Source organism: Varanus komodoensis, unplaced genomic scaffold (genome assembly GCF_004798865.1).
Source record: "Varanus komodoensis strain SLA01 unplaced genomic scaffold, ASM479886v1 scaffold46_1, whole genome shotgun sequence".
In the NCBI taxonomy this organism is placed as follows: Eukaryota; Metazoa; Chordata; class Lepidosauria; order Squamata; family Varanidae; genus Varanus; species Varanus komodoensis.
The window spans coordinates 1,421,372-1,441,040 of NW_025336043.1; the positions used below are offsets into that span (position 1 = coordinate 1,421,372).

Below are 19,669 nucleotides of genomic sequence, written 5' to 3' on the forward strand. Positions count from 1 at the left end.
TAGCCCCTAAACAACCCAGGGCTCCAAGTTCACACAGCAACCACCTACAACCAACAACCGACCAACAGGCCAATCACAGGCTGTTAATTCAATGCAGAAGCGGTCAGCTTGCAAGAAGCAGCTTAAATCTCATTTATAAGACTGTAACTTGAATATGCCACTAGAAGGTGCTATAAAAATAATCATCCAGATGTTGAAGAGTTGAAAAAGAAAGCCAGAAAAATAAAAATCCAATTGGTGTTATGCTTTTATAATACTAAAATTTTAAAGTTATTATAAGTGATCAAGAAAGCATGGAAATATATATATGCACGAGAAAGAAACCCCTTTTAGATTAATGTATACAGAATTGAAAGTAGCAACAATGTTGGTTCGGATAAGGCGCAATCACAGATTTTTCCTTCTCAAAGGACCCAGATTTCTTCATCCAATGAGACCTTAAATTGTGTCCACAATTGTAAAGGCGAGAACAGATCAGGTCGCTCTGCTCTGTTCAGTGTTTTGGCTTGCTGTCTCCTAGGAAAGCTTCTGGAGGCGGCTGCAAGACGGGAAGGTGGCGCAGGCCGATCTCTCCTCCTCCTCCGGCCTCTAGGACTTGCATGATGCACTCTGAAAAGGTAGGTTTAGGGGCACCAGGAAAGTTATACCCACACTTACAGAAGACCCAAAAACGGGATACCAAGAAAAGAGGCCCCCCACGCATCAGCCGGGCTCTGCCCAACAGCCCAAGGCCAATGAAAACGAAATCTGAAATCCTGAAATGTCAGGCTACTCAACAATGGGACGTGACGACTTGCAAGTAATACTGGAGTTTTTCCTAATATAGGCCAAAGCTCCGTGTTGTCCGACAACTTTCATTCTTGCACTGATTGCTGGAACTCAGCAGTGACTACAAATAGCTTCCATTTTCGCCCAAGGCAGAAGAGGGGAAATGGTACCACCCTTTTCCATTATTTCCTGCTCTTCCTTGTCACTAAAGAGGGACCAGCTCAGGGCGACCTTGCGGCAATTAGTAGGAAAGGGTGAGCAGTACAAATAGAGGAGCAGGCACGTATTGTCACTAAGGATGATTTCTGGAGTGGTGCCACCTTTCAACCATCCTAAGAAACCTCTGTGCACTGAACCAGTCACACCTGCCATCCCTTTGGACGCACCTCCGGCCATCACCAAAAAGAGCTAATGTAGGTATCACTGAGAACTGGGATTATATACTTTGAAGAAGTACACCTCCAAAATTTGCAGTCCCTGCTTTAACCCCCAAATGATGCACTCACGGCAGTCTTTTCAGCAGGTCTCAAGATCAGGCCAGACCACCTGGCATCACTTCTGTTTTAAGCTTCATTTAAAGTTAATGGAACAGTTAGCATTACTCCCTTTCATTTCAACGGGACTATCTAAAGAGCACTTTCCCCATGCCTCTGAGATGCAAGGAGGCATGCCTGTAGAAAGTTGCAAGTAAAAGATGTCAGCGACTAATTCACTCTCTGAACTTTATTGTTATTTTTGGTATTAAACAAGGTTGTGGGATATAACAGTCTTCTTTATTTTAGTGCTAGAAAAAAAATCAAGCCATCTCTGCTGGCATTTTCAATCTTTATTATCCCTGTTGTACTTATCCATGCAGATGGGAGCTGTTTTACATTGCTATTTCTTAGCCTAGTTTAAAGACAAGTAATTGTAGAAAAATACATGAGAATTAGACACAATCTTGGTGTACACCATTGAGTGTCAGCGTAGAGAATTTAAATAGCTTGCAAGAATCAAGACAAAAGGCAAAAAAATAAAGATGACATACTTCCAGGGAGTTGAGATAAGCTTGTTAGATAATTTTTCCTTTTGTTACTTAAAAAAAGCTTTTGCTCCCAAGTTCCTTTCCATTCAACAGAGGGAATAATGTCATTACTTAGGCAACCATTACTAGTCCATAATTAATTTTAAGGGAGCTGGTTTCAACTAAGTTGCCTCAATCTTCTCATCACCACAGGTAATAGAGCACATTAACAGTGTTTCCCCTGCATCCAAATACATAAAGAGAGTGAAACATTTAGCATTTCTAGTCTCTGCCTTGCCTACAAGCCTATCTGCATAGCCAGGTTTCAATAAGCTTCTTTAGCCGCCCCCCAGAGCTTTTATCTACCCGGCTAAGGAAGGAATTCTGGATAGTGAACAGAAACGGCTTGTTCAAGAGCTTTAAGGCAAAAAGGAGAGAAGTATTATTGCCAGAGAGGGAAACTTGTTTTAAAAAAAAAAAGGATTGATGAGCAGAGGCTGATGATATGCAGCGGAGAGGGAGGGGGGTGTGCTGTGGTACTGTTCTGGCAGGACCAGAGTGGCAAGCAAATAAGTATCTCGAAGCAAAGAACTTTTACTGCAAGAGGAAAGGGTCTTCAGATAAAAAGGAGAACTCCAGATGCATCCACCTTGTCCTCACAAAGGAAGAGAAAATGGTGGGGCCTTGGGACTGGCAGCAAGCAAGAAGTTTTGCTTGGCAGTGCGGCAAAGCTGCAAGCAAGAGGAACTTACACTGGTGGGAATCAGCAAATGTGAAGACAGACTTCCTCCAAGACATTCACAGCTGCTCTGAGCAAGAGCAGAGGAAGCTAGTAGGGGATGTGAGCCAGCACCACGTATTAGAAGGGCAGATGGAACTACAAGAAGGGGGACGGCATAATAGAGTTAAGGCTGGAATTAGGCAGAATCAAGGCAGGAAGATGGAACAGGAAGAGCTTTACTTTACATTGTGGCACAGTGTCGTTTCTTCAGGGTTGTCACATGAAAAGATATAATAAAATATTTACAAAATGTGAGGGGTGTACTCACTTCTGTGATATACTGTATATTATCCTTCACAAAATGAATATTCATTATCTAACATGTAGATGGACATTATCTGATATGCTTGAGACATTTTTATGCTCTTCCTCACCTTTATGGCTCATATAATCTATCAAGCCACCACATATGACAAAAATACTGCTACATATAGTGACATGCCCTGAAACTATCCAACAAAATTCACTCTGGCCAAATGTCTAGAAGAATGCATTGCTGCACTTTTTCTGAGGTGAGTGGCAAAGAATTTATCACCAAGAAAATGAATCCAATATCTAAATATTGCAGGTAAGAGAAAAGTGTGATCTTATCCAGCAGCCTTTGCCTCGGAGCTTGGATACCCCAGAAGCTTGCAATTTTTCTTTATATTCCAAAGAATCTAAGTTTCTCCAAAAAGAAAGAAAGTCTAAGGTTTGCTTTCCAGCAGTTATACAGTAGAGAATGTTGATGGTGCTCAAAAGAAAGGCAAGCCAAATTGACTGTGCTCTTATGCATAACTTCAATTAACAAGGATTACAAAAATAAACAAGGAAAAACCTCAAGGGGACCAGAAACTGGACAGATTGTTCTAAATATAATTACACGACTACTTCAGTTTTAGGTGGGTGATCCCCTGCTCCCCCCAAAATATCCTTCTCACTGAAGTTATCAAGCGTAATGTAAGTATCCAGAAATAAATAGAAAGCACAATATTTCTGCATTTGAATGGTGCAAGGAAAAAGAACTCCATAAACTTTCAAATGTTGTTGGGACTCTCCTGTCCCATTTGGTGGGACACAGGTTCCCTGTCCCTGAAATGAGATGAAGGTTAACACCAACATGCTGGTTATGGTACATGAGCACCTTTTCATATCCTATAATGGAGACACTTTTTTAACAATCATAAGAGAAAAGGGCAGGCCACATTCATCCATTTTAGATCTTTCAGTTTCACAGCTGACCTAATTCTCTCCTTCATCCCTCCTGGAGATACAAGGGGAAGGAGATTTCTTTTTGCAACTTGGGAAGGGAGCTATTGGTCAACTAGATGCAAACTGGAAAGCCATGGTGAGAACTTAGGAGCAGTTCATCTCTAAAAAGAATCGGCTAACCAAGTAGGTATATTCATGTCCACGGTACAACATTACAGTGGAGTTACAGTAGTTACAGTGGTTAGACCTATTGTGATTGCAGATTTTTTCATCAGAGATTTGTTCCTAGTTACTTTCTATATCACTCAATGGCCAAAGATCTCTGGGACAGGATATCCAACCAATACAGCTCAAATTGATGAACAGAGCTTGTAGGTCATTCATGTCCCTGAATTAAGGCTAAGTTGGAGCAGGGGAGCAGGCATACAGGAGGACCTGCAATGCACTTGGGAATCATGGATACCCCAGTCAAGTACGTTTACCACTGAGGAAAACTCCACAAGTCTTAGACATGGGTCAAGATCTACCACAAAAAACCATTCAGCTCAGCAAAGAAGGCACAGCCTTTAACAGCATATATCAATGGTTCTCTAATGCAACTCTAATTCAGGAAAGGAAGTCTATTTGTTTCGCATGCAGATGTTTAGTTCTACTTCAGATGCAAAAATGGCATTAGATGAGAAGGTAGAACCATGATGCCAAAAATCCATGAAAGCAGAATACTTTCTATTTGCCCCTCCCCAGCAGCAACCACTATATTAAGGAAGGAACAATAGGCTCCTCACACAGCTATCGGTGTTGCTGAAACTTAGCAGAAAGGTATTCACAAACCTGGACCATTTGGGGAAAATGTGCACAAGTGCCAATATTTCCTATCAAACCGTCTGCCATCCTGTATCTTTCACCATCTCCTTAACGTTTTATTTTGAATCAATATTTTTCAGCTAAACTCTCAAGAGGTAATTCTCCTGCTTCTCCTACACCTAAATGGAGAGTGTGAACTACTGTCTGCTGCAGTTATCTTTGCATGACCTTCAAGCTGCCCCTTTCTCTCCTCCTGTCCAACATCCAGGAAAGTACGACTATTTTATTGTTCTCTCAGTTCCCTAAATTCACCCTTTTTATTTTACAGGGAAGGCTAGACCCTTGGTATTCCACCATCTAGATTTTTTCCCCACATTAGCTTTCCTTCTTCATTCTAGAATAGAATGGCTCTTAATTCTGTTCTGGCTGCCTCCAGAACTCCCACTCCCATAGCTGGTCTGACACAGCTTGTTTGCACACTGACAGCATTATCCACAGTAGGATAATACCTTTATTAGGCACAACTAGAATGCCACAGAAGAGCAAACAAACTTCCAACTTCTCTAGAAAGGTTCTGCAGAACCTGAAAACTAGCTTTCCATTTTGTGACATTTTAGTTAGATCTAAGGAGGACAATATCCAACTTCGACATTTGGATTTTTTCTAGTGGACCAACATAGCTGCCTGCAATTTTTCAATGTTGTTACCCCAAACGCTTAAAACTGCCCAGGGCAAAGAGTTTCTGAAAGTTTTGATTTTGTGATTATCAAAAATAGAAGTCCTAAGGTTACTTTTGGAAGGTAGTTAAACCTGAATCACTCTTAAACATGCATGCGCTTAAGCTAGCTAGAGAAGCTCCCAGTTGCAGTCATATTGTTTAAAATGTTACACTCAGTCTTTAAACCAACTTCCGCAATCCTCATAATTTCCTTCACTTCCTTTGCAATTTCTCCTTTTCACGTGATCAACTGCTTCAGTTTCCTTTTCTCAGCACACTACTAGGCCTTCGCTCTTCTGCATCCCTTTCAGTCCATTACTTTCACTCCATCCTTAGGCTTCCACGGAATACCACAGCTTCACCAGTTCTGAAATTTCTGCTAATCTTCCAGTGTGCCTTAATTAAGCCCTGTCATCTTCAATCACCTTCTTCCATCTCTTGAAAAATAGGCCCTTGTCCTAAATGCACTGCATGAAAGCTCAACGAACATCAAGAGGGGTTGCTGATATAACGCATTTAGTACTGAAAACTGTTTTCTGTTCAGCACCAAATCTACAAATAGCTTTAAATCAATGTTGAAACAACAAATAGCTATAAATAACTCATGCCTCTTGCTGCAATCACCAGTGACTCTTTGCAGTTATGCACAATACTTTTACACCAATGAAATGTTTTTTAGAGGCGACTCTGCAGTCTTTATTAGACAACAGTTACCAGTATATCCACAAATAAAACTTCCACCCCCATATCTCTGTAAATATAATTGATGAGAACTCCTAATGAAGTGTAAAACCCTTCACAAACAAGTATGCATACACTATTCATATTTATGTGTGCATGAAATCTGCAATCTAATTTTTATTGGCAAACATATTGAAGTACTGAATTATTTTTTACACTGATGCACAGCTGCTTATTCGATCTTTGCAGCTCCAATGTAAGGAAATAAAAGCTCAAAGATTACCTCTTGAAAGACATGCAAGAACCACAACAAATTGCAATATTATGAATAGGAAGGTGCAGAGTTGCACAGGGAAAGCTGCCCATTAAAAGAATTTGCATTGTGAAAGTACACTGTGTGCATGTTACTTTGAGATTAACAGAGATCCCTACAAAAGAAATGGTGTAAGCAAAATAATCAAGCAAAAGCTGAACTAGTAGTTTCTGCTTATTTGGCTACTACGCAGTTACATTTCCCCATAACCAAGTATCCTTCTCGTTAGCAGCTTCCTTACACCAGTTAAAACTAGTATTATTCCTTGAGTTCTATGGAATAACAAACCAGCACCCAGTCATCTTTTTAGAAAACACACCATTGGATATTTTAATGCAAAGTATTGGCTGTATAATGTATAAACCTAACTCTATGTATAATGCACACAACCAAGACTTTAGCATAAACATCACACAATATAACAGAGAGTTGTTCATTCATATGCCTTCTCATTAGTAAGAGCTTTTGAAGACCTTATTAAGGTATGGCAACAACCCAAAAGTATAGTTGAAGAATAATCGGGAATAGGGAATTCCTATTTCTCTTAAAATATTGTGTAATGAAAATGTTTTCAGAAACTATTGCACATAAAGCAGATACTAAAATATATCCAGACCAATCAAACTGAAGTTACATGATACTGCAAGGCATTTCAATTTCTACATAATATACAGAACATTGAAAGCTGATATTTACTCCCCTTGGGGGGCTACAACAACTGGGACTATTTAGCTGAGAAAAAGGAGCGCAAGGGAAGGCGTGATGGAGGTGTCTAAAATGCAAGGTTTGGAGAAAAGGGAAACCGAGGTCATCCCGTGAAGCTGGCTGATGGCAGGCTTAGGACCCCAGGGGCTGCGGACCTCGGGCAGCAGGCAAAGGTCCTGCACCCATCCTGCTGGAGGGATCCTGTGGGCAGCTGCTTTGCCACAATGTACAGAGTGCTAGGCTAGATGGGCCTTTGGCCTGATCCAGCATGGCTTTCCCTGTGTTCTTACGAAGAAGTTACTGTGGTACCTTGGCTCACAAATGCCTTGGGTCGCGAACAAAAATTTCATGCAAATTCTGACTTGGGTCATGAACTCCGCTTCGGGTGGCGACCAAGATCGCCGCCATCTCCCCACCCACCCCCCGAGTGGGGAGATGGCCACGATCGCAGTCGTGTTCGTGCAGGGAACACGTGTGCGATCACGGCCGTGCTGTGCTGCACCCATCTTTCCCGCAGGAGCGCGCCCGTGATCACGCTCGTCTTCCCTGCACGAACACGGCTGCGATCCTGGCCATCCCCCCACTCGGCGGGGGGGGGGGAGATGGCCGAGATTGCGCCCGTCTTTCCTGCAGGAGCACGCCCATGCCAGGGTTTCTTTGAGAAGCACCACCCCAACATATATGTAACGAACCGAGTGTTGAATCTGATGAACGATAACGTGGTCTCTCATTTCCGGAGGGTTATGCAGTGCAGGAAAAAACAAGTGACTATAAACAGATTTTTCACCAAAATTGACCCTGCAGCTAAGAGACAAAGAGAGGAAACCCCTGAAAGAGATCTCCCCATGCAGAGTCCTTATGGAGGGGGACTCTCCCTCAAAACAATAATCTCCCCCGCACCTAGGTTAGTGTTCTCCACTGTACTGTACAGTACTTTGTTCTTTGTTTCAAAATTTTCTGATTAAAAAAAATTGTTACAGAATGGATGAACCTTATTTACATTAAACCTTATGGGGAAATTTGACTTGGGTCACAACCAATTTGGGTCACAACCAGAGTCGTGGAACGGATTACGTGCGTGAGCCAAGGTACCGCTGTACAAAGCAAAAGTTCACATCTCCTTGTAATTAAGTGACATTTAGAGAATGTTTTAAGCACAATTCTAGACTTAAGTACCACTGAAACCAATGGGGCAAGCTACTCATGACTCAAGTCATTTATTTCAAAGGGAACTAAGGACAATTAAGCTTTTCTGAATCAAATTTAATGTAAATCTGATGTGTGTATCGATTAGACTGCTCATAAATATTAGCATCACTGGCGTAGTATGAAAATGATCCTACATGGCATGGAAAGCAATAAAGGACAGAAAATCCCATTCCAGCCACCTTTCTCTGGGAATTACAAGGAACCACAATCTTAAATTGTGCCGCCCCGAGGGTTTGTTGCGATGGGGGTGGCATAGAAATGTTTTAAATAAATAGCAATAATTTTTTTAAGTATTTAAACACAACTCCTACCTGCCGTTCCCCAATTTGCTCCCTCTAACACTTTGAACAGGATATTTCATTAAGACCTACAAACTAATTTATAATCTTACCACAATGCAGGAAGCAGAAGGACCAGACATTTCCTCTGCCACAGAACTGCAGTTTTTGGTTTGCACTATGCCAAACAGAGGAAGCCAAGAAAGTGAAAGCAAATGGATTTCAACCACGCACAATTACTTTCCTCTATACCTGGATGGGGACTGATTGTTCATTTAGGAAACATCCCAAATATAAATAAATTCTACTCATCACTCAAAACTTTCTTTACACATTAAAGAAGGAATAACAATTTTCCAAGCACCTTCTTAGCATGTTTGACAGAAAAACGTTCATGGGGAATGATGGGAATTAAGGGTCTTTTTCAGTCCAACCATATATAGCACTGCACCTTTAAACACTTAAAAGTAAGGCTTCCCAACCTTTTCTAGAACAGTGGGCACATGTGGGAATTTGAGAAACTGCTGTGGGCACCAACAGGAAATACCTAATCAGTGGATTACCACTGGGGAGGTTATTACCCAAATTTTATATTGACACAGTGTTTAAGAGGCTGTACCAATTTGACAGCTAAAACACCGGCACTACAACATTGGAAGGATAAGCACACACCTGCTGCAACGCAACAAATCCATGATTCACAAGACTTTCAATATTTGAATAGGTGGCATACAGATGCCAACTTCTACCTGGCCTACTTTTGTTAAAGCCTATTTATAAGTGCTAGAAAGTTGCATGAATTTCACACAAATTCATGCATGTATATTTTAAAAATCAGGAAAAATGATTTTAAAAATAGCATGGTTACAAGCAGCACATTTGGGACCTTTCTGGAGGCAACACCGGAGGTGCCGTGGGTGCCATGTGTCTTGCACACCACATTTAGGAGCTGTGTTCATGAGCTTTTGAGATTTCATCTCAATGCTGAATGCTAAAGCAACAGCTTTGACCAGGAGTGTCTTTGCACAGCTTCTTCTGGTGTTCTAGTTGCATCCTTTCCTAGGGAAGATGAGCCTCACCATATAAATGCATACCTTAAGTCCTTCCTGTTGGAGCAACTATAATGTGTTCTAGGTGAAGAGTGTCTGAAAACTGTAGCTGATGCAAAGCACTGAAGGCAAGTTGCTTTTGATTGCGCTCTAAATGAGTCATCTTGCACTGGTCTAGACCAAATACAATTTCTTTCCAGGCACAATTCAAAGCTCTTGTTCTTATCTTGAGGCCAGGATATGCTTCCATGCAAAACTTCCCATAATTCACAATCTATGCTAAAGACTCCATTACAGGTGACATTGATAAGAAGATGGTCTTAGGGCTGCATCCAACTGTGTTTGTCTACCAGAAGAACAAAAACCACTGGTGGAATGGATTCCCCCTTCACATCTCCCAAGTCTGTCCCAAATTAGAAAGGGAAGCTCCCATGCATGTGTGAAAGTTCACTCGCATAATGTTGGATATAGTCCCCTTTTTATAGCAGCAGCTTGTTTGTGAAACTTCCTCCCTAGGGAACTTAAATTAGCCCCTTCACTGTTCAGTTTCCATCAGGCAATAAAGACATTCCTGTTCCACTCAGCATTTGATGTTTAAATAGAGGTCAATAGCTGGTTTTTAATCTTCTGAAATTTTTATCGTTCTCTACTTTAATTTTTGCTTTACTGTGTAAATTGTTTTTAATATCTGTTTGGTACAGTGCCTTGAGGGATTCATGGCCAGAAGGTGGTCCATAAATATTTTAATAAACAAATAAAAATAAATTATGCTGATGTTGGAGAAATCTATGGGAATCAACAGAAAAGGAAGGCACTCAGAGAAAAGAGGAGTAGTAGAGGGAGGGAACAAAGGCCAGCCCCTAGTTGTAAAGGAGAAATAGATAAGAAGGCAGCTGACGGCAGTCATAATCCAGGATAAATGTTGAATTTAAGATGTTAAAAAGAGACAAATGCCATAATGCCATGGTTTTTGAAAAAAGCATCTAGTAATTGTCTCAAGCTCACAGGGAAAAGACTGCACATCTCCCTGTGTATGTATTCCGGGTCTCCACAGCAGCATGAAAGAAGAGGTGAAGGAAGGAGGTGCAATCTTTTGCCATCTAAATCAAAGAAGCTTTAAAACAACTGCTTTCTAATAAACAAATCATCCTAGCCATGAAGAGCCGGTTACCAATACCTTGCTGTATTTATTGCACCGAGATTAATGAAGCAACCCCAAGTGTGAAGGAAAACCAATAAACCTTTTTATGCTTTACAACAAGCTGCTGCATAAGCAGGCACCAGGCCTCCTTAAGCCTAATGCTGCAAGACCAGCGAGATTCCACCCCCATCCCCAAACACAAAAGCCAAGGAAGGTTATAAGCAGGATCCATTCATCTTCACCTCACAAAGAGAGCTGCCATCCATGTGTACACAAACCCCCAGAGGAGCACAGCACCTTTTGAAAAGTCAACATGAAAAAGAAGCTTTTTATAGGAAAGCAACATGTATGATTTTCAGAATAATTAATACATCAAGAGAGGCAAGAAACAAAATACTCTTCTTGGAAAGCGAATTCTAATAGCAAAACATCTGACATTCCAATAGCTTTTCTATAGAAAAAATATAATACAATTTTGTTTTTTAATTGCCTTAAAAAGACATCATGATTATTAGAGCCAATGGAACACAGGAAAAAACCCTCCACTTGTACTTGACAGGTTTTGTTATTACTCAATATTTAATGTGTTGTCTTTCATAACAGTTGCTGAATATTAGGGTTTAGATGGTCAGGTCCTCAAAACATACTAAGATGTTAGGAGATGTTCTAAATACTTCCAAAAATTCCTTTATGTTTATCAAGGGTGGGTATGCTGAGAAATTTTTTTTAAAAGAAAATTATACCCTAATACTAGAAAGTCGCCTGTGTGATTGTAGCAAGAAGCTGGAAATGTAAGCAACCTATAAGATTATATGAAACCTTACTCACTAAGAGAGGAAGAATCATTTTCAAGAATTTCAGGCAAGTCTTTTTCAAAAAAAAAACACACACACACTACTTGGGATGAAAGACAAACCACAAATTTGCCTCTGCAAGACTCTGAATGCCACTTTCTAAGATGAGCTTCTTCAAGCTGGCATGCCTAGAGTGAGAATTAGTAGAGCACAAGACCGAACAAATGAGATTCAGCACTTTTAGTTTCCTCTCACTTTAAGACAGGAAACCAAGGTGGTGGGTGTTTCCTTCTATCTACTATCCCTCTGGAGAATTCAGAAGGCTCTAACTTTCAACAAGAGAGAACGTCAGTCACAAGATTCATAAGCAAAGTACAGCCCAACTTTCAGCTCAGTGTTTCCTCCCACTGATCTATGGCTCTGGATAAAAGTCAAGTGACAAAACTCTCTGGACGTAGGGAAATGCATCTGCTTTGCACACTAGTTTTATTTACTTCTCACAGACGCAGTTTTGTTTGCACGCCCGTGACTGGCATTCCCTGCATATCGCACGAATATCCTTGGCCAGAGGGACAAAGCCTTTGCAACTCTCACAAAACTTGTGGAGTGGCAACTGACAGTAGGGCACATCAAAACAATCCACCAAAGCGAGATGCCGCATTTCAAGAGCATTCATTCCTGCCTGTTTGCACTCATTTTACAGAACGCTCCGAGGTTGCTGTCCGACACGGAACGTGTGAACGGGGGATTAGGGGGACTGCTGCTGAAAGCACAGAAATGGCATGCCCCACTTGTCACAAGTCACACTGGTCGGTCTTGCAGCCATCCTCTTCCTCGCTAGCCCGGGCGGGGGGGGATCAGCATCCGCGCCCCTTCAACGCAGGGGGTCAAAACCGCAGCCCCACACCCAGCCCCACAGCCGAGGCTGCAAAGTTGCGCCTTCCCACGGGGAGCCGCGATCAACTTCCAGGAGATCCAGAGCAGCGCGTGCGGGGAGGGTCCTTGCACGACCCTCAGGGGAAGAGGGGCTGGAGGCGCATAAGAAGGGCACGAGGAGCCCCTCCGCGGGGAGGGGGCAGGCGCCCGCCCGGCCCGCGAGCACCGGAGGCCCTCCCGCGGTGGGGCCCAGGGGGACGCGGCCTCCCCGAGGCGGAGGGGAGAGCCGCCATCACTTGGGCCGGCGCCCTGCTGTCCTACCTAGCAGGGAGGGGCGGCCGCGACCCGGACCCTTCCCTCCGGCCCTTCGGGGAGGCGGCGCGTCGAGAACGGCCGCCCCCGCGGGGAGGAGACCGGTGCCCCCCGGCGCCCGCGGGCCGCTTTCTGGGGGCCGCGAGGGCCACCCGCCGCGCCTCCCGCCCGACGGGCGCTCCCCGCGCAGGGTCCGCTGCCCGCGAAGCCCTCCGAGGGCGCCCGGCGGAGGTCCTCGGCTCGTCCTGCCCTGCCCTGCCCCCGCCGCGGCTGCCGGGCCCCAGCGCGGAAGCGGGGGAAAGGGCGAGCGGGCGGACGGGCGGGCAGGGCGGGCGAGGCCAGGCGAGGCGGGCCGGCGAGGGGCCGCGGCGCGGATGGAAGGAGACCCCGAGCTGCGCCTTTACCTTTAGTTCCGCACTGTCCGCCATCTTGAATCGCGAGGCGCAGGCGCATTGGGCCCCGCCGAGGCCGCCTCCCGCGCCCGGCCCGCGCGCCGCGTTTGAATCGACGGCGCGCGCCGCCATCTTGTGGCTCCCTCCGCGGGCGGGGGGGGCGGGTGCCCCGGGGCCTGGCCGCCCGCCGTCCTCAGAGAGCGGAGGCCCGGGCTGCGCGGCCCTCGCCGGGAGGGGAGCCGCCGAGGGGCGCGGAGGGGCCGCTCGGTGGACGGCTGAGCCCCTTTCTGCCAAGCGGGCAAAGTAGTTTAAGTGTGCGATTGTGAGCCATTGGCGAGATAGGCGGCATATAATGGGTTTTTAATGAACGAACGAACGGCTTATCCAACAGCTTTTTTTGTATCATGAACATAAATAATTGGTGTGGGTTTGTATTTTGTGCTGCAAGGATTCCTCTTTTTCTAAAAGCAAAGGACTAGTTTGCAGTTGGATGCTTACTATTGCTGGATGAATGGGAGATAAATCTCTAAAATGAAAGTTCTGGCCCAACTTATTTGTGCTGTTAGCTGTTTTAACGTGAACCATAATGTTCTTTCTTGCCTATTACATATAACTATCTAGGAAAACTGCCTCTCGCTGCTCGTGGAGGAGAAGGCACCTGGCATGAATAAAAGCTCGAATTCCATGGCTTGGGACCAGTGCTCCAGCGCTCTGCCCCAGGAGACGCGCATGGGGCATTTCTCACAGGCGCCTGCAGCTAACAACATCCACGTTCTCTGCTAGATTCCCTTGGCTTCTTGCAGCAAGCAGAAGTCTGTCCAGCCTTACCGTACAATTTGTCATCCTTGAAATGCCAGTACTAGGCTCCTGCTGATAACACGAAGGCAGATGAATGGGGGAATAAAGCCACACGCCACATTGGCCTAAGCACACCATCCCACCCGTCACCCTTCATATGGGCCCCACATTAATCTTACTGTACCTGCATCGCCTTCTTTCACAGAGCTCAAGACAGTGTGTTCAAGGTTCTGCTAATATATCCCTGCAGCCATTCCAAGATAGTTAGGCAGGGAGATGCTCACCTGCCCAAGGCTTCTCAGGAGCTTTAAAGAGCAATGCCAGCCATGTTCAGGCAGAAAAAAAGTCCTCTCCATGGTGGCTGGGGAATGCTGGCAGCTGTAGAAAGTTCTTCAGTCCAAATGTGCATAGGCATAGTGCTGATCTCGAATCCAGGTATCCCCAGTCAACTGGAAACGGCTTCATTACGCCATACTAGCTCCTTGCTTTGCAGGGGAGGCAAAGGGACGCGTAAGCAGTGCCATGCATTTGCTAACCACTTACACCAAGCTAACAAAGTGCCAGGAGCTGTTCAGAGGTTAAGGCACTCTCCTGAGGCATCTAAATCTTGCGGCTTGCATTAGTAAAGTTAATTAACTTCCTATTTCTAATTGGTATCCTATGACCTGTTTAAGCCACATGCCTTGGAACTTCATATTTATTTTGATGAGTTCCAGGTTTTATGACTGTTCAGGGGTCTTTGTTGTCTCATTGATATGGATTCTGGTTGCTGCTTCCCTGTTTACACTTCCCGGTAAGTAAATGCTACTTACTTCCAAATAAATATATGTAGAGAAAGATACCCAGTCAAAGTTTAAGAAAAAGGAAGTATATTTCTGTGGAAAGTATCTGGCTATATGATACTGTTGTGTGATTGTTATTGCTGTGTAAATACTCCAGACTTCATTACATAGACGCTGCTTGGAGAGTGAAAAGAAGGATAGAATTTTTAAAATCATTTTTTCCTCCATCAAAACGGGCTATATAAAATCACCTGTCATGTACCCCTTTGAGAGATTCTTGAATCAGTGGCATACTAAGGATGACTCTTGAAAAACTCACTTCCCTGTAAGGAAGAACAATCTGGTCCATTACAATACAGTGTGGTCCTACAGTTCACAAAATATATAAATTTATAACTCTCACCAGAAATTGCCCCCTCCATACCTCACTGATTCATGATCCATTACAAAGCATATGAACTTCTGAAGCTTTAGCATACCTTTACGTTATTTAAAAAGAAAAGCCTGTAATTATATAGCTTTTAGTTACACCATGGGAATAAGGGCCATTGAACTCAATGAGACTTACTTTCAAGAACACTGGTATAAGATTGCACTGTAATCCAGGGATTCTAAGCTCAGAGTCGATCTCTTGTGTATGGTGAATGCCATTACCCTTGGGGACCAGCCCGAGTCTTCGTTTAATTTTAATAAGTCTCTTTGCTTTACAGTTACTTAGACTTTGGGGAAATAATTGAAATGAGTTAATATGATATATATTTTTCTCTGTTAATTAAAGCTTAGAATATGATTGTCACATCTGTACTAAATACTAATTACTATGATGCATTTAATTGTCACAGGCATTCAAATAGGGAAATCCTTCTTGTGTGGCCTTTCATCTTGACAAGCTACATTTTAAAAAACAGCATCAAAGGGAGTGAAGTATAAATATGAACAACTGGTCCGGCACTCTCCTCCCTGTATATGAACTTCCAGAAAAATGGCCCTCCTATTTCAAAAATAACAACAGCAACAAAAGTGGTGCCTCGGAGAGCTAAAAGGTGCCCTAGTTTCCACTCCAAATAATAAAAATTGGATGGCTATGAAATTGCTACTGTTTAACAGCAAAAATGCACTAGGCCGCTTAAAAGGCAAGACTGTCGAGCAAAAGTGAGCGCGGCTCTGCCGGGGTGCCCGGTCCAAAGAAAATGTACACTTTGGTCAGGCAGAGAGAGATTCATGCAGCACGTCAGTAGCCCCGGAGGGACCACAAAGCTGCGCAAGATGCTTCACGGCCTGTTAGTTCTGTACACGGTTTGGAGGAGTGGGTGCGGGGGGGGGGGGGGGGATCTGTTTGCTGGGCAGTTTGCTGGAGGCAGGTGAGAGCGGGGGGGAAAGGGTGGAAGGGATTGAGACGCACAAAAGGAAGGCGTCAGGACAGCGGCCATTGGCATCTCTAGGGGGCACCTGGGCAGCCAGACCTGCAGCAGGTTTCCTGGTGACACTGGGATCCCGCCGTGACTCTGAAGCTGTTCTTGCAGTGCCTGGCTTTGGGCAGCCATATTATGACAGAGCTTTTGTTCATTTTGTCTTGACAACAGTTACCTTCAGAATTACGGCTGCTGATGAAATCTGACCCTACATTAACTGCAATCCTATGCACACTTAGCTGGGAATATCTATATATGTAAAAAATATCTAAGAACCAGACCATAAACATTTTAGTTGTTTTTACATACTAAGCCTGGGTTACAATAGACCAAACAGCTTCCTTCCTTTCCTGAAAGAAAAAAAATAAAAGAACCATATTCACCCAATCTAATGGGTTTCGGGTAGAATCCAGCACATGAATCACCATCCCCAAGGAAATTGGAGAAACAATTATTATGAATGGATGTTGCTGATTAATTTTTTATTCTTTGATTAAAATTAATGTGTTAATTCTTTTATTTTTTTCATCTTTGTGCAGCATAGGGCCACAAGGTCGCTGGTTTGCAGGGGAAGCCATATGGGGCAAGACTGAGGGAACTGGGTCTCTTCAGCCTGGAGAAGAGGAGACTCAGGGGGGATCGGTTGGCGACATACAGGCATGTGAGGGGGTGTCACATGGAGGTGGGTAGAGACCTGTTCTCCCCTGCAGAGGAGGGCAGGACACATTCCAATGGAGCAAAGCTCAGGAAACGAAGGTTTAATTTAGATGCCAGGAAGCACTTCCACAGTCAGGACCCCAAGGGTGTGGAGTGGGCTTCAACGGGAGGTGGTTGAGGCCCCATCGGTGCGGGTGTTCAAGGATAGGCTGGATGTGCACATGGTGGGCATGTCATGAGTGGAGCTGGCTGGAGCCGGGGGTCAGACTAGATGGCCTGGGAGGCCCCTTCTGGCTCGCTCTGTTTCTATGTTTCTATGGTTTAGCTAGGAGGGTCACTTGAATGCCACATTCATATCTTGCATGTGGGCTTCCCAGAAAGATCCAGTCGGGCATCGTGGAAGGGGATGCTGAAGTATACAGACCACCTTGCGCTGACCCAGCAGGGACCCTCTGGTACAATGCAGTGGCAGACTTCTTGTTTAATGGGTTGGGCTTTCCTTTCACTGCAGTTTCTGGATTCATTATCATCTGAATTTTGCCATAGTCTTTTCAGGGGTGTGATTACAAATATCCTTGATCCAAATGACCAGCTCTCTTGGTTGTTCCTCTTTCTGAAATGCCAGCAGAGTTGTGGAATGTCTCCACATTAAAAAACAGCTGAATGTGAAAGGCAGCAATTAACTGAAGATAGAAATCAAAGCGTATATAAAGTGAGGGATTTTTCCACAATAAGCAATAGTTTCTTTTTCCATTGACTACCATTCACAGAATCCAGTCAAGAGTCCAAACTTCTTACAATGGTTCCTGCAAATGCTTAGTTGCTGTTTTTTGTTTGAACATGGAGATGAAAGGGAAGCGTGGGGAGGATGGTCATGAAACAAACAGGAAGTGAAGGTGTTTGGCTTAGTACAGGTTGATAATTACACAGTTCTCAGCAACTGCTGGGATGCAGGACAGTGTCCATGACGAATATGGACTCAGAGAGCGAGTGTGACTCCATCAACTCGGGATGACAACACAAGTTCAAAAATAGCAGCATCCACTGCTGCACAAACAACATACATATAATTTTGAGGTAATTACTACAATATAATTAGCAGTTCTGGATTTTTCTCTCCTTGCTGTAGAGCAGTCTGTGCCACTGTTTCATACTGGAACTCAATTTCAGGCTAAATATTCGAAAAAGCAGCAAAAGAATGCTTATGATTGAGAGTCAGTGAAATGGGGCGACTGTTCTAGGGGTTTGGCAACTCAGACAGCTAGATAAGAGGTGGAAACCCTTATTTCAGGAAGGGCAGCACCAAACCTGGCACCAGCTGCCATCCTCAAGAGTAAAACCAGCCTCCTCTTGGGTCAGTTCTAAGCCTCGGCAGTGGCTTAGTTCTCTTTCTCAAGTTAAAACGGTTGGCTCTTAACCAGTTTGCCAAAGAAATTCCAGGGCCTTCCCTCTTTTTGCTACTGCTGGTATGGCCACCGCAGCAGGAGGTTGTCGCACTGCAGGACTGGGTGGGATGCCCTGGCCCCCCAAAGTGCCGCACACCTTGCCTAGAGTGCATCAGACGCACGCTCTGTGGCCCCACAAAGCTCTCTGACTACTGGAACTCCCGCACGTGAACTTCCTGGGATGGCAAGCCTGGCAAGCGCTGCCCCTCTTGATGTCTCCCCGTAGCCTCCAGCACTGGAGCAGGATTTATCTCAGCCCCAGCCGCGAGGGAAGAAGAGCCTGCGGGAGCTGTGGCCTAGGTGACAGCATCCTGTCGGACCACCTGCTTGGCCACTGTGGGAACAGCATGCTGGACTAGTCAGCCTTCTTACGTTGTTGCGCTTACATAGCCTGTGCCGGTCATTTAAATTCAGGAGGTTTAAAATGATAGTGTTTGAGTTTCTCTTGCATTTTAGCTTTAATCCACTGCAACTTTACTGCCAAATCTCCTACCTTTGTTTGGAGGTTCATTCGGCAAGTGTCCTCTGAGAAGAGGGAAGCCTGGCATTGTTGATTTCATCACATCTGAGAGGAAGTAGCATGTTCTCAGGGGACGTGGCTTTTAAAAATGTAATGTGGAGCAAAGTCTTTAAGCAAATGCAGGGCCAGGTTTTGCCGTCAAGCAGGGAGAAGCAAAACTGCAGGCCGCACTGGGATGGAAGAAGGGGAAACGGGAAGGTCGGCAGGCTGGGTGGAGCAAGAGGGCTTTCAAAGTGTTGGGCCCAGGTGGGGAAGTGAAACCGTCTGGGATGTGCTTTAAGCACTGGTGCTCCTCTGTAAGAGGATGATGGAGGCCTCGAACCAGACAGACAGGATAATTTAACTTAGGAGCATGTGCTGATGAAGCACTAAAGCTGTTTGCATGACTTGAAAGACTGCCATGGACTGTTTAACCTGTGGCAAAGTGATGCTGTGGACTGGGCCACCATCCATCTGGAGGCTGTCCTGTCCTGTGAAGCAGGTGAGAACTGTTTATTCCAGGGCTGCGTAACTGCTGCATCATCCGTGCTCTCCGAGTTTGCATAACACAGCAACCCCTGCAACTCATCACGGGTTAGATAATTGGTTCATTGATGCCCCACACTTGAAAAATCCAAGTAAGGTCAGCAACACCATTGTGGTGGGTTGGTGCCCTTGTGGGTGATCCAGAGCACACCTGACAGGCCGCTGGGCACACGGCGCGCCATCGTCCCCCTCGGTCTTCCAGATCCTCTCTCTCCACAACGGAAGCTGCCTTGCCTCCTTTCCCTGCCGCAATCTACTGGGAGAGGAGAGCAGAAGGAATCACTGGGGCGGGAAAAGGGCTTTTTTTTGCGGGGGGGGGGGGATTTGGGGTAAAAGGAAAAGCAGAAATGTTGAAATGAAGAATTAATTGAAATCCGAGTAAAATAATTCTCTTTCCCCCTTGTGTGCTGAGCATAATAATACCGAGCTTCTGAAACTAGATTTAAATTGCACAAGTTCAAAAAGAGAGCTGGGAAATGCCTCCTCATCACTGTTCAGTAGTTAACATGTTTCCA

The 19,669-nt window shown here is 44.7% G+C and overlaps 1 protein-coding gene across 1 annotated transcript in view; it reads right to left on the bottom strand.

The window, feature by feature from the left end:
* The window catches only part of PIAS1 (protein inhibitor of activated STAT 1), a 48,683-nt gene extending 35,599 nt beyond the window's left edge, over positions 1 to 13,084 (bottom strand). The window contains exon 1 of the mRNA XM_044444812.1: positions 13,028 to 13,084. Coding sequence (XP_044300747.1) covers positions 13,028 to 13,051 — 24 coding nt within the window. The 5' untranslated portion in view covers positions 13,052 to 13,084. The remainder of the gene's footprint in view (positions 1 to 13,027) is intronic.
* Between the last annotated feature and the right edge of the window lie 6,585 nt (positions 13,085 to 19,669).